The sequence below is a fragment of the Marmota flaviventris genome, chromosome 16 (assembly GCF_047511675.1).
Source record: "Marmota flaviventris isolate mMarFla1 chromosome 16, mMarFla1.hap1, whole genome shotgun sequence".
Classification (NCBI taxonomy): domain Eukaryota; kingdom Metazoa; phylum Chordata; class Mammalia; order Rodentia; family Sciuridae; genus Marmota; species Marmota flaviventris.
Window position 1 is genome coordinate 29,782,167 of NC_092513.1, and position 12,769 is coordinate 29,794,935.

A 12,769-nucleotide genomic window follows, 5' to 3' on the forward strand; every position below is an offset into this window, starting at 1 on the left:
ATTGAGGGTTTCATATTAGTGATGGTTTGGGCTTATCTTTTTGGGGTAATTGTGGGTATAAAGATAAAAAATGTGTCAAGCTGGTAAAAGATTTTAGTAGAGATATTGCTATAAGAATTTCAATCAGAAGAAATGTGTTTGTATAAGTCAGAAACTTCCACAGCATAAATGAAACTTCAACTGATTCTTTTTTTTTAAGAGAAAGAGAGGAGAGAGAGAGAAAGAGAGGAGAGAGAGAGAGAGAGAGAGAGAGAGAGAGAGAGAGAGAGAGATTTTTAACATTTATTTTTCAGTTTTTGGTGGACACAACATCTTTTATTTTATTTTTATGTGGTGCTGAGAATCGAACCCAGCGCCCCGCACAGGCCAGGCAAGCGCATTACCACTTGAGCCACATCTCCAGCCCTCAACTGATTCTTAAAGGAAAGAGAAGTTGTAATAGATAAATGCAATGGAAGAATGCAAGTTGTGCACAAGAACATTATGTGTCCACAGTCATGAAGACAGGGTCAATATGAACAGATTGAACTTTATAAACCTGGTGGTTGTCAACTAGCATTGACCAGTCTTTCTAGAAAAATACCACGCCAAAGACATAGTTGCAATTGTTATCTACCTTTTTTTTTTTTTTTCTTTTTTCTGAATCTGGAAGAAAACTGTCAATTTTTCCTCGGGTCATGAAGTGCCAAGAAGGATCATTTATATAATTTTGATCAATATAAATTCCTCTCTTCCATCCCTTAGCAAAAATTTGGAAGAAGTACACATTTGATAAGTATGCATTGAAAGAAAGATGACAGGAAAGTAAAGGTTTCATTCAGCATGCCTTAAAAGCACATAACACATGCTGAATATGTTGAAGAAAACAAATGTAGAAATGGTGGATAGTAAAGGAATTTCTGTAATGCCATCTGGAAAAGCATGTGTCATACAGGATTTCAACTTGAATATGCTTGTAATATAAATCTAATCCACCAGCATTGGAGTCAATGTTCTCAATAGGATGATATGGAACATTGAAACAATTATCCATTTTCCATTATCAGATACTTCTATCTACTCTACCCACATGCCAGTAAAATGCTTTTGTAGTTCTTATCTCTGAGCATTATTAAAGATCACTGAAGATCTCTGAAACATTTTCAAAACCTTTTGAAAATTCTTTTGTTTAATGGAAAGTTCTAAATGCAAACACCAAATAATGTTTTTAAGAAGCTAATGCTGAAAATATAGCTAAGCTATAAAATTAATGAACTATATAAGATAAACTTTATGAATCAATCTACATACTAAATCAAACAACATGAACTAAATGAATAAAATAAAAATGTATGTGATGAGTTATCAATAGTCTTTAAATTCAACTGTATTTCTTAAAATTAAATTGAATTCTAGAGTTTTGTGAATTGTTTCTCAAAATTTATGCATATATTTGCAATTAGGGGAAAAAGTAGGTAAAAATGGAACCACTTTAGCAATGAAAGAATCATCCTGAAGTAAACACTGCCGCCTTTACAGAGCAGTCTGTGGTTCCCAGGGCAGGAACTTGTGTGAGGCTGTGTGTTTTGGGTGGTGAAAAAGCAGTTACCTAGCAACAACCCCTCCTCCCAAGTCTGCTTCCAGTCAGATTGAACACGTCAGTGAATTGATTATGGGTTTGCTAGATGGAAAAAGAACAATGCCATAATGTGGTAGGGTATGATTCTCAATCATAAGAAACTTTCAGGTTTTTCTCTCTGAGGGGCACACTCCTCACCTGGTACTGCTAGAAGCTTGTCTAAAGAAATAGGATACAACTAATGTGCTCATCATCAAAAGAAAATGAGAAAATTTCAGATACTTTAATTAATAACATTTATTTTCAGTTTGCTTATAAAGCAAGCAATGAAATAGTTACTACAAGAGCATTGGCTCTGGGCAAGAGGTAATGTTATCACAATGTGTCCTCAGAAATGAAACAGCATAAGATAGGTTTAGGTTCTGAAGAAATAGTTTAAACAATCTAAACAGGTTTTCTACAGCATTTAACCATCTGAAGGTATAATCAATGACATACTAATTTATATATAACATACACATAATATACTTATGTTTATAACAAATGAGCTGAACCATATGTTAGCAATAACTTAGCTAGAAAACATACACTTTAATAAAGCTCACACTAGATATTTGGTTTGCCTGTGATGCATATCACAAATAAATGCCAACCTCTCTTTCATCTAATGGATGTTTATTCCCAGGGAACATTCTTCCAGGTTGATGCATAACTGAGAAAATAGGTAATCTGAATGAAATGGAATGATAAGGACTATCACAAGCCCTGCTGAAGTAAAAATTAAATACAGCAAATTAGTGTGTGTTTTCATTGCATGAAGATGTAAGGTTTTAAAAAAAATCTGTTAGAAGAATGCTAAAATGCCAAGTGTGTGGGAGCAAGTTAGAAAGGGAAAGAAAAGAGACTTTGGTTTATAAAATTTTCCATGATGCAAAGGACTGAAGCCAATATCTCCCCAGACACAGTGCTGACGCTCAGGGCCGCTGCTTGCCAATGTGCAGGAAACTGTCATTTGTACAGTAGCTTTCTGAGACTTCCCCGGCATCCCCTCCTTTCTCATCCCAGCACACACTGAATGTCATTTGTTCACTGAGTTCCAGAGCAAAGTAATTCTTTGTAAGAAAATAAGTGACAGTTGGACTCATAGCCCAAGTTAGCTCCTTTAGAAAATTGCTAAACTTTAGTTTTTAAAAGGCACATTTTTCAGATACAAATTAATCACTATGTCACACCATATTGTTTTCTAATTCTTTCTTCCCAAGAATATCATCAGTTCAGAAAAAAATCTCATTTCCTGTGAAAATAACAATAATAAATATTATTTCAGATTTTTGTTAAATTTTTGTAATTATTTTGCACAGACCTTTTAGAAGTCAGGGCTTTTAACCATAAATGTCATTTCAGAAGCAGTCTTATTATATGCAAAAGTCATATCTGAGAGTGAGTCTGAATACAGAATGGATTATGCCCATCTGTTCCTAAGTATTTTAGCTGGTCAAATGTAAAGGGAAGATCAGAAGGACTAACAGCATCAGCAAAATGTTTAGACTAATAATTCCATTAGAATATAAGAAATGGTAGTGGGAAAACAGTTATTTTATTTCAAATGGATCAATTTGTTGTGAATTTTACCCCAACTGTAGAGAGTATCATGTATGTGTGTCAGAGAAATTTGGGAAGCAAGAAAATATATTCTTATATTTTACGATGGGTGGTTTGATGCAGAATGTTCTCTCTTCTTACTCTTTCATTTAATTGCCTCTGTGCATCAGATTATTCTGATAACTCAGAGACACATTTCTATTCGTCTAAGTGATCAGAAGATCTTTATATTCGGAACTGTCAAGAATCAGTTTCAGGACGTATCTCAGTGTTGCCTGTGAGCCCCCGCAGAATAGCAAAGCTAATATCTAGTCGTCCAACAGTTAAAATAATTGATGAGTGTGCGCTGAATCCTCCAGAGAGGAGGGAGGAAGCAAGAAGGAGGGCGAGGAGGAGAGGCTGGAAGGGAGGAGGGGATGGGGGGCAGGTGCTGATTTCAGCCCTGTAGCGTCAGGATTGCGTCAATTCGGGTTTCAGCCACGTCTGGAGTCTCAGAGACGAGCTTTTCAGAAGAGCCAAAACAGGAACAGGGGTGGCAAATCATTGTGCGAGGGCGAGTGGACCTCCCTCTTCGCCTCCTCCCTGCTCCAGGCGCGGGTCCCCTGGGCTCTGCGCCGCTGTTCTCAGCACTCGGGAAAGCCGCCTCTTCAGATCCAGGCAAGTCCATCTAGCCAGGGAGTTTTCCGTTCAGCACCTCGGACAGAGCACGCAGCAAAAAAAATGGCTCCGATCGCTACCAGCCGGGAAGAATTTGGTAAGCAAGTTACTCAACTTATTCCTTGAATACTCCGGGGTGGGCAATGTCTCCTACCCGCCAATGGATGTTGAATGGAGATTTTTAGGTAGTGAATTGGAAAGGAAAATGAAGTCAGCAAACGGTTAACCGTGGCTTATTTCTATGATTTCTCCCCCCTTTTTTTGATATCTGTCTCCTTAAAATTGACTTCAGTTAGGGTGATTCTACCTTCCAGAAGTTCCTGAATGTTCAGGTAGCTCTAAAAACTGCAGCATGCATTGGTGGGAAGGAAAAAAAAAAGGAGTCTGTTGTTCGTATGCTCTTTTCATTTATCTTGTAGGCGATTTTTATTTGCAGGCAAATCTGTATTTTATTAGGAGGAGCCAAATATGCCTGTGGTTACATAAGAGTTTGATCTGGTATAAAACAACTTGCAGATTGAGGGCCTGACATGTACGTTTTATTACAGAATGTTCCCTAATTTTCTCTGCTATCTGTTCTTCTATCCTTGGAATATGTTATTAGTGCAAGACAGAATCCTATGACAGTAGGATTACAGGGACTTTCAAAACCAACTGGCTCAGCCTGTTCCATTTTACTGGCGAGATAACTAAAGCCAGAGAGATGTGGGAAGTGTTTCCAGTTGCACACTTAGCTAAAATCTGCTCGAAACTTGAATTGGGGCTCTTGTTTGAGATTTTAATTTTCTTTTTTTCCTGTACCAAATTTTTGGCCCCATAGATCTTCTCTGTTTCAGTCAATTTAATTATATCTATTTCTTAGAATAAACACATAGTGTTTTATATCTAATTATATTCCAAAAGCAAGAGATCAGAATTTTACTTACTTTACAAGTTTTTTCTTTTCTTTTCTTTTCTTTCTTTCTTTCTTCTTTTTTAGTTTTCAATCAGGGAATTTTGTAGAAGTTTGAGTGAGTGATATCTATATATAAGTGGTGATTGTTATTAAACTGAGTGAAATGATTACAATCTTTGCTCTCAAAAGCTTAAGATATTATCAAAAGAGAATGCACTGAGTCCATGATATCTTGAATATTTTTCATTTGGTGTATTAAATAGACAATTTTTGAAGTACATAAATGATTATTTCAGTCTTTCATTTAACTGATTGAGGAGTGTGTGTGTGTTTTGTGTATATATTGTGATATGTATACACAAGTTTTGACCTGAAAAATCAGAAAATTTCTAATTTTGAGGCATTTTCAGGGACTGTGGAAGTGAAACATGTCCTAGCATGGGCTATCAGTCTACTTAGAATCATTTTCAGTTGCTTTTATTGTTCACCTGACATTGGCTGAAGAATTGCCTCAGTTCATGACTTTGCTTTTACTCCCTGGTCTTAAGAGTATTAATGTCCAAGAGTGGGGGGCTTTGTTTTTTTTTTTTTTTTTCCCATAAAGACTTGAATAGAAGGGAAAACTCAAAAGCGGATACTAAGTTAAGCTGATTATCTTTAGCTCTTGCCTCTTTCTTACCAGCTTTCTGTTTTTTTTTTTTTTTCTTCCTTCTTCTCTTATTTGGTGAATCCAGAGATTTATTCGAGCTTTACATAATTCAATTTCTTAACACAATCAAGATACAGAAATTTCTATTGCTCCTGTTTTATTTGCTTTTTAAATTTTAGATACTTATTTATCTCATCTTCCCCAATCTTTTATTCTTTGAGTTTAGTTTTGCAATTATAAAGTAGGTAGGCAGAATATTTTTGGGGGTGGGGAAGGTGAATAACAAAAGATTGGTCTTCTTGGGATTAAACAAGTCTTAACCCATTCCTGACTGAGACTTTTCAATCCATCATTCCCTATTTGAAGTAAAATATGGACTAGAAGTAAAGTGAATGTATAATATGCTACATTAGTTATATTCACTTTGATTGTATGAAACATTGACTCAATTAGTATACTCTGTCCAGATGTAGCAGTACTGCTTTTACTTAAACAACATTCCTAATGATTTGAGAAATATGCTTACATATGAAATATGATAAGCTTCATGCACAATCCATATCACCTAAGGACAGTGATTTAATGTGCCCTCATTCAAGGAAATAATGTCAATTTCAATTTGATTACCACTTTCATGTGAAAATATCATAGGAAAAATATTTTTTATGAATAAAATTGAACTCTATCAATACTCACTCTTTTCATTACATGTTAAGGAAAGATGATTCATCTAAAACTTCTGTTTTAATCCTATTTAAATTAATTTGTACTTTGGATAATTTAGTGTTTGCATACAAGTGGGTTGCAGCATTACAGATTTTATAAAATAAGATCTTATTCCTTTTCTTTTTTTGTTCTTTTTTTCCCATTAATAAATGATCATCCTTTTGATTACTGTTCCATAATTAAGGTGAAAATTTTTAGTGAGTTTGTGGAAATGGCAGATAATATTTCACCATTTTAAAAAATTGTGTGAACCACTGAGACCCTAATACTTTCTACTTGAATTCTGGAAAAAGAAGTATAAAATAAAATACAAAATTTCTTAGCATTTGAAGAATGTCCATCTAGTGTTCCATAGTCAATAAGAATTGATGCTTTTGGAAAGTTTCAAAATGTCAATGAAAAGATAATGGAATCAGTACTGACCCATCATGGTGGAGTTGACTCATATTATCTGAGAAAACAAAGATAAGGCAATGTTATTAAGCACAGAGCCCCCATATCTGGCCCAGGCTCAGATTCATCTTCTCATTTTAAAAGCTACTGAAGCGAAGGAGTTTTTAGCACACTGTTTTTTCCCTGTGTGTCACACAGGGAATGTGTTTATATCTGAAGTTTATGTGAACTGGGTATAACTTATACCCAGAACAGCTGGAAAGGAATTCAATCTGTCCAACCTGCAGCAATCGCCAGCTCTGCTATGCTTTCCCAATAGGCTTATATCTCCATTCTGCTCCTTTAATATATGTTATTGGTCACTTGATTTTTCAGATGAAATCCCCACAGTGGTGGGGATCTTCAGTGCATTCGGACTCGTCTTCACTGTCTCTCTCTTTGCATGGATCTGCTGTCAGAGAAAATCATCCAAGTCTAACAAGACTCCTCCATACAAGTTTGTTCATGTGCTTAAAGGAGTCGATATTTATCCTGAAAACCTAAATAGCAAAAAGAAGTTTGGAGGAGATGACAAGAATGATGTAAAGAATAAGCCAGCTGTGCCAAAGAATTCATTGCATCTTGATCTTGAGAAGAGAGATCTTAATGGCAATTTCCCCAAAACAAACCTCAAAGTGGGCAGCCCTTCTGATCCAGAGAATGTGACCCCGAAGCTCTTATTAGAAGGAGAAAAAGAGGCAGTTTCCCCTGATAGCTTAAAATCCAGCACATCCCTCACTTCAGAAGAGAAGCAAGAAAAGCTGGGAACCCTCTTCTTCTCCCTAGAGTACAACTTTGAGAAGAAGGCATTCGTGGTGAACATCAAGGAGGCCCGGGGCTTGCCAGCCATGGATGAGCAGTCTATGACCTCTGACCCGTACATCAAAATGACCATCCTCCCCGAGAAGAAGCATAAAGTGAAAACCAGAGTGCTGAGGAAGACCTTGGATCCAGCTTTTGATGAGACCTTCACATTCTATGGCATCCCCTACACCCAAATCCAAGAGCTGGCCTTGCACTTCACAATCTTGAGTTTTGACAGGTTTTCAAGAGATGATATCATTGGAGAAGTCCTTATTCCTCTCTCAGGAATTGAATTATCTGATGGGAAAATGTTAATGAACAGAGAGATCATCAAAAGAAATGTTAGGGTAATATGATTTGAGTCCTTATTCATAAACAACCTTTAATGTAGGTTTTTAAGGAATCTTCACTAAAATGATGTTTATACATATCATCCTTACCATGTTTAATTATTGTTCATTATAGTCAAATAGATAGCAAGAGAACAGAGAAAATGCAAGTAAATTTAACCCACATCTGAAATATTCAAAATAGTTTAATGGTATAAATAAATAGTTTTCCTTTATGAGTACTTAAATATCATCTATATACATTTTTGTTGATTTCTACTGTAAGTACTGTGCCAAATATTGTTACTTTGAAACTCATATGGCTACTTCTTAATCCTAACTAAGTTAACAAAGTTGTTTCAAGGTCAGCATATTTGAATTTGAAACTGAAATTGAAATTGAAAATCAAATCAATTCTATCTAAGGATTTGGAATTCATATTGACTTTTTATGGAATTGCTTTTCAAGGAGGAGACATCACATCACACTGAATAATAAATGCCCATCTCTATGTAGTGTAACAGGAAATGAGTTACTCTGTCTCTGTAGTTATACTACTTTGGGAGTTCTGGGATTAGGAAAAGATATACTTCAGTTAAATACAATTTATCTTATTTCTATTTTAAATACAGAAATCAACTGATACTAATAGTGGTATTTCAGGATAACATGTTTATGATGTTAGGATTTCAAAAATTTAGTAAATGTACTAATTTAACTAATTTCAATTCTTTAAAAAAAATTAGTATTTTAGTGCCCAAACAACTTCAGAATTTATTCTGACCAACTCCACCTCCTTTTATTTGTTGAAATTAATGTAAATAAAGGTTCAGAGATTATATAAATTTATTTGAGTCAGCCACCTGTTCATTGGCACAGTGGAGTTAACAATCTGTCTCCATTTCTCTTAGAGTGTTATTCATACAGCTGCCCCATGTCAGCTTTTGTTTAAATACATTGCTGTTTTAAAATGCTGCCCCAGCCATCATTTGGCTGTAACTAAGTCCCAAATCAGCATTTTGCTACTTTCAGTTAAAATTTGGAGTTTGAGTTCTTGGTCCTATTACATTATTTCTTTAAGTACAAATTAAATCTAAGAAGTGTACAAAGAAGGACTCTATGGCACTGTCCAAAAACATTGTATTAAAAATCCTGAGTCACTTCAAGACTTAAATTCAATTTATTTCTTAGATTAAATAGAGAGTTAAAGGTAAGGAAGAGGAAAAGACTTTTAACTCCATCACCTCTCTGAGACAGGAGAATGGTGGGAGTCAGAATAATGCTCACTTGATCTGAATTCAAATTCTGACAATATCAGTGCTAATGAATTTGAAATCAAATCAAACTTGTACCATCAGATCCTACATACACCCATTCAAAAGATTAGGTAATCATAGTAACTTTAATAACTTAAAACAGTGTAGGTATCAATAAAACAAAAACAAAAAATACACATCTTTCTGTTAAGTATAATGTAAATATCCTTTAAAACATTTGTAAAGAAATGGGCGTGGCCAATTCTATGTTAGCTTGCTGTAGTACCTAAAAAGACCACAAGATGGCAAGCAATGGTTTTTCGGCCATGGTGGCACTGCACAAAAGTTTTTAGTTACTCCTAGATTCCTTAGCACATGATAATAAAAATAAATATCAACATTACATTTAAATAATCATGCTATTATATTGCCATAAAATTTTGATTAAAAAAACAAACATTAAAACTAAGAAAATTATGTTAAAATATTTATGCTGCCCTTCTCTTTGTTCAGAAGTCTTCAGGACGGGGTGAGCTACTGATCTCCCTCTGCTATCAGTCTACTACAAATACTCTCACTGTGGTTGTTTTAAAAGCTCGACACCTTCCTAAATCTGACGTTTCTGGACTTTCAGGTAAGAATGTGTCTGAAATATTTAGGTTCAGTCTAAAAGTGGGTATACATTAAATAAAATAGCTACCAACTAACTCTAGCTTCTGATTTTGATTTACTTTTATTCATAATCATAAGTTATAGGATTGTTTCACTTTTTCTCATTTTTTGAAATACTGTGACCTAATGCTACCAGCAATAAGGAGAAACATACATAGAACTAACACCAGGCCAGTACCTGCTAAATACCTAGTTGAATGGTGTTGAAATAAAAAACCACTGATAAGTGGAACAGTGAGGGACCATTACCAAAAGCACACAATTAGAAATATTATTAGGGTTCAGGAGAAGTGTTTTTAATTTCAGTATTTTTAATAAGCCCATTTAACCTATACTTTTATTATTTGATTACTTTTTAAATGTTTTAAGAATTAGCTTTTAGTCTTATTACTAATTTCACAAAACAAAACAAAACCCCAAACTCTTTTGCATAGCAGGATGAAAAAGAACATGAACTATGGATTAAAAAAATCTAAATTCAAATATTGATCCTTCAATTTCTTAAGCTAGTATCCTTGAACATATTTCTTAAACCTTGTAAAAATTGGAGATAATAATACCTTGGGAAGCATCGTAAAACACAGAAACGTATAGTCTACTAAGAAACATCTAGACAGCCATGGTGGCACAAGCCTGTAATCCCAGTGGCTCAAGATGCTGTGGCAGGAAGATTATGAGTTCAAAGTAGCCTCAGGAATAGTGAGGCACTAAGCAACTCAGTGAGACCTTGTCTCTAAATACAAAGTAGGGCTGGGGATGTGGCTCGGTGGTTGAGTCGCCGTATCCTTGGTTTCACCCAAAAATAAGTAAATAAAAAAGAATCATCTAATTTTAATATTATCCTTGTTGCTGTTGTTATTATTTGATGCTGTAAGTTAAAATGTGGTCCTAAAATTTCAGTCAGGGAGCTAAAGTTAAATCAGGTGCAACAATAAAAATGTTAAAGATGATTAAATATGTGGTCAAGTAACATGATCCTAAAATTCACACACTAAGGATGGCAGGGCAAAAGTCACTAAGGGGCAACAGAAAGAAAATACAGCAAGTGATTAAAGAACCACAGAAAAGTTAAGGCCAGTAATATTCCTCATTTCAAATACCCATTCAACAGAAAGTTAGCCCAAATTCAGATGTAGATGTCCCAAATCATACAGGTTTCTAAAGTTGGATGTTGTGTAATATTTTTTTCCCTTCTATCTCATTTTCCAGAATGAGTTATTAGCAATCAGAATGTCCCTAATAGAACATTCTTCTTTCTGCCCTCTTATGTTATCTTTTTTTTCTGCCATTGCAATTCCTTTTCTAATCTCCAGTCTAGAATTGCTTTTTCATTTTCAGTTTTGTTAATAAGAGTAAAGTCACACTTCATTCACACTTTCTTTGTTCTTACTCATTTCATTGTAAAGACCTTGGTGTGCTGGGATCTCGGAAAGCTCCATTACTTTGCAGTCAGTTCTGCATCTGAGCTTTGCTCTGTAATACCTGTTGTGTACCTTTGCAGATCCCTATGTCAAAGTGAACCTGTACCATGCCAAAAAGAGAATCTCCAAAAAGAAGACTCATGTGAAGAAATGCACCCCCAACGCAGTATTCAATGAACTGTTTGTCTTTGATATTCCTTGTGAGGGTCTTGAAGAAATAAGTGTTGAATTTCTGGTTTTGGATTCTGAAAGGGGGTCCCGAAATGAGGTGATTGGGCGGTTGGTCCTAGGTGCAACGGCTGAAGGAACCGGTGGGGAGCACTGGAAGGAGATCTGTGACTTCCCCAGGAGACAAATTGCCAAGTGGCACATGCTCTGTGATGGTTAGCGTCCTAGCCATGAGTTGGAACTTAAGGGTTTTTACTAGGCAAGGAGAAATTTTTTTTTTCTTATATGTGATTGTAAGCTTGTGACACAACAAGCCACCTTTTGTTGGTAAGAAATGGATTGAATTAGTAGACCAGAAAGTAACTGTAAATGTGCATCATGATAATTTCCCCCTTTAGTAGCAAAGTTGGATAAATTTTCATAAGATATTTGATTTCCCCTGCAGGTTGTCAGTGACATAAATAGGGATGGTCAATCCTGTTGTGAACACTGCACTACAATCCGAGTCATGGTTTGGATCTAGAGGGTGATGATTCATTACAATGTCACTGAAAGTCCAGGTGATTTTTTAAGTTTTAAAACTGAAAATCATGTCTTCGCTTATGAAAATTCATCCGTTTCTTCAAGTTGGGGAAATGAAATTTTATTTAAATCCAAAGATATTAAAGACATGTTTTCTAGTTTCTATTAATTATGTCAAACGCAAATGGTTGTCCTGCATATCAAAGTATCTGGTCATTTCTCTTTGGTTTGTAAGTATTTGATACAATTTTATCTTAAGAGAAATAACAGGTTCATTTCCAAAGGACAATGAACAACCTGAGAAGTTATTTTATCAAAGGGCTGAGTTGAGAACACTGTGGCTGAAATATGATTTTTTTTTTCGCTTCTTTAAGGTTACATGTGAGTCAAAATGTAAAATAGAATCTCACATAAGAACCACAGCCTTGAATTATTCACTGCCTGTCACAAGCCTCAGTGTGACCTAAGAAACCCCTGTTTACCTTTGTGAAATCGTCAAATTAGCTAGTGGATAAAGAGATAAGATTCAGGTAGAGATTCAACTAGAAACATGGTTTTCTTGTAGGAGATATGTACAGTATGCAAATGTACTCTCAAGGCCATCCTTTGTACCCAAGTGGGCATGGTCCCCTGAGTGTTGGCTTAATTCATTCTCCCCCAGAAAGGATTAAGCTATTTGAAAAGGGAAGGAAATGAAGGGAAGGAAACAAAGGGGAGAGAAGAAGGAACGGTGAGGATTGGGTGGAAGGAAAGAAGGAAGAAAAACGGACTGTGAAGTTTTATACATTGCCAGATTGAAACTAACAAATCTAGTAACAAGTCAAAAAAAATATAGAGTAAGCCTGACATAATTTACATGTTCACAAAATATACTTAGGCTGTCAAATTAGCAAAACAAAGTGTGCTTTTCACTATGTTTTCTAGGCTCCTAGGTCTTGAGCTGTTGTCTGTAAAGCAGTTTAGAGACTTGTGTCTTGTACCATTTTCCAGTGCCAGGGTTCTGAAATGCACTCAAAACCTGTTAGAGGAAAGCAGAGCCCTGCGATTATCTGGAAAGAATTCACTGGAGGGTAATGTC

The 12,769-nt window shown here is 35.4% G+C and overlaps 1 protein-coding gene across 1 annotated transcript; it reads left to right on the forward strand.

Annotated features, from left to right (window-relative positions):
- The first annotated feature begins 3,880 nt into the window (after positions 1–3,880).
- Syt4 (synaptotagmin 4) lies at positions 3,881–11,389 on the forward strand. The gene is made up of 4 exons (XM_027935753.2): positions 3,881–3,914; positions 6,856–7,670; positions 9,422–9,542; positions 11,082–11,389. The coding sequence occupies exons 1-4, from the start codon at positions 3,881–3,883 to the stop codon at positions 11,387–11,389; spliced, it is 1,278 nt and encodes a 425-aa protein (XP_027791554.1).
- Positions 11,390–12,769: the final 1,380 nt, after the last annotated feature.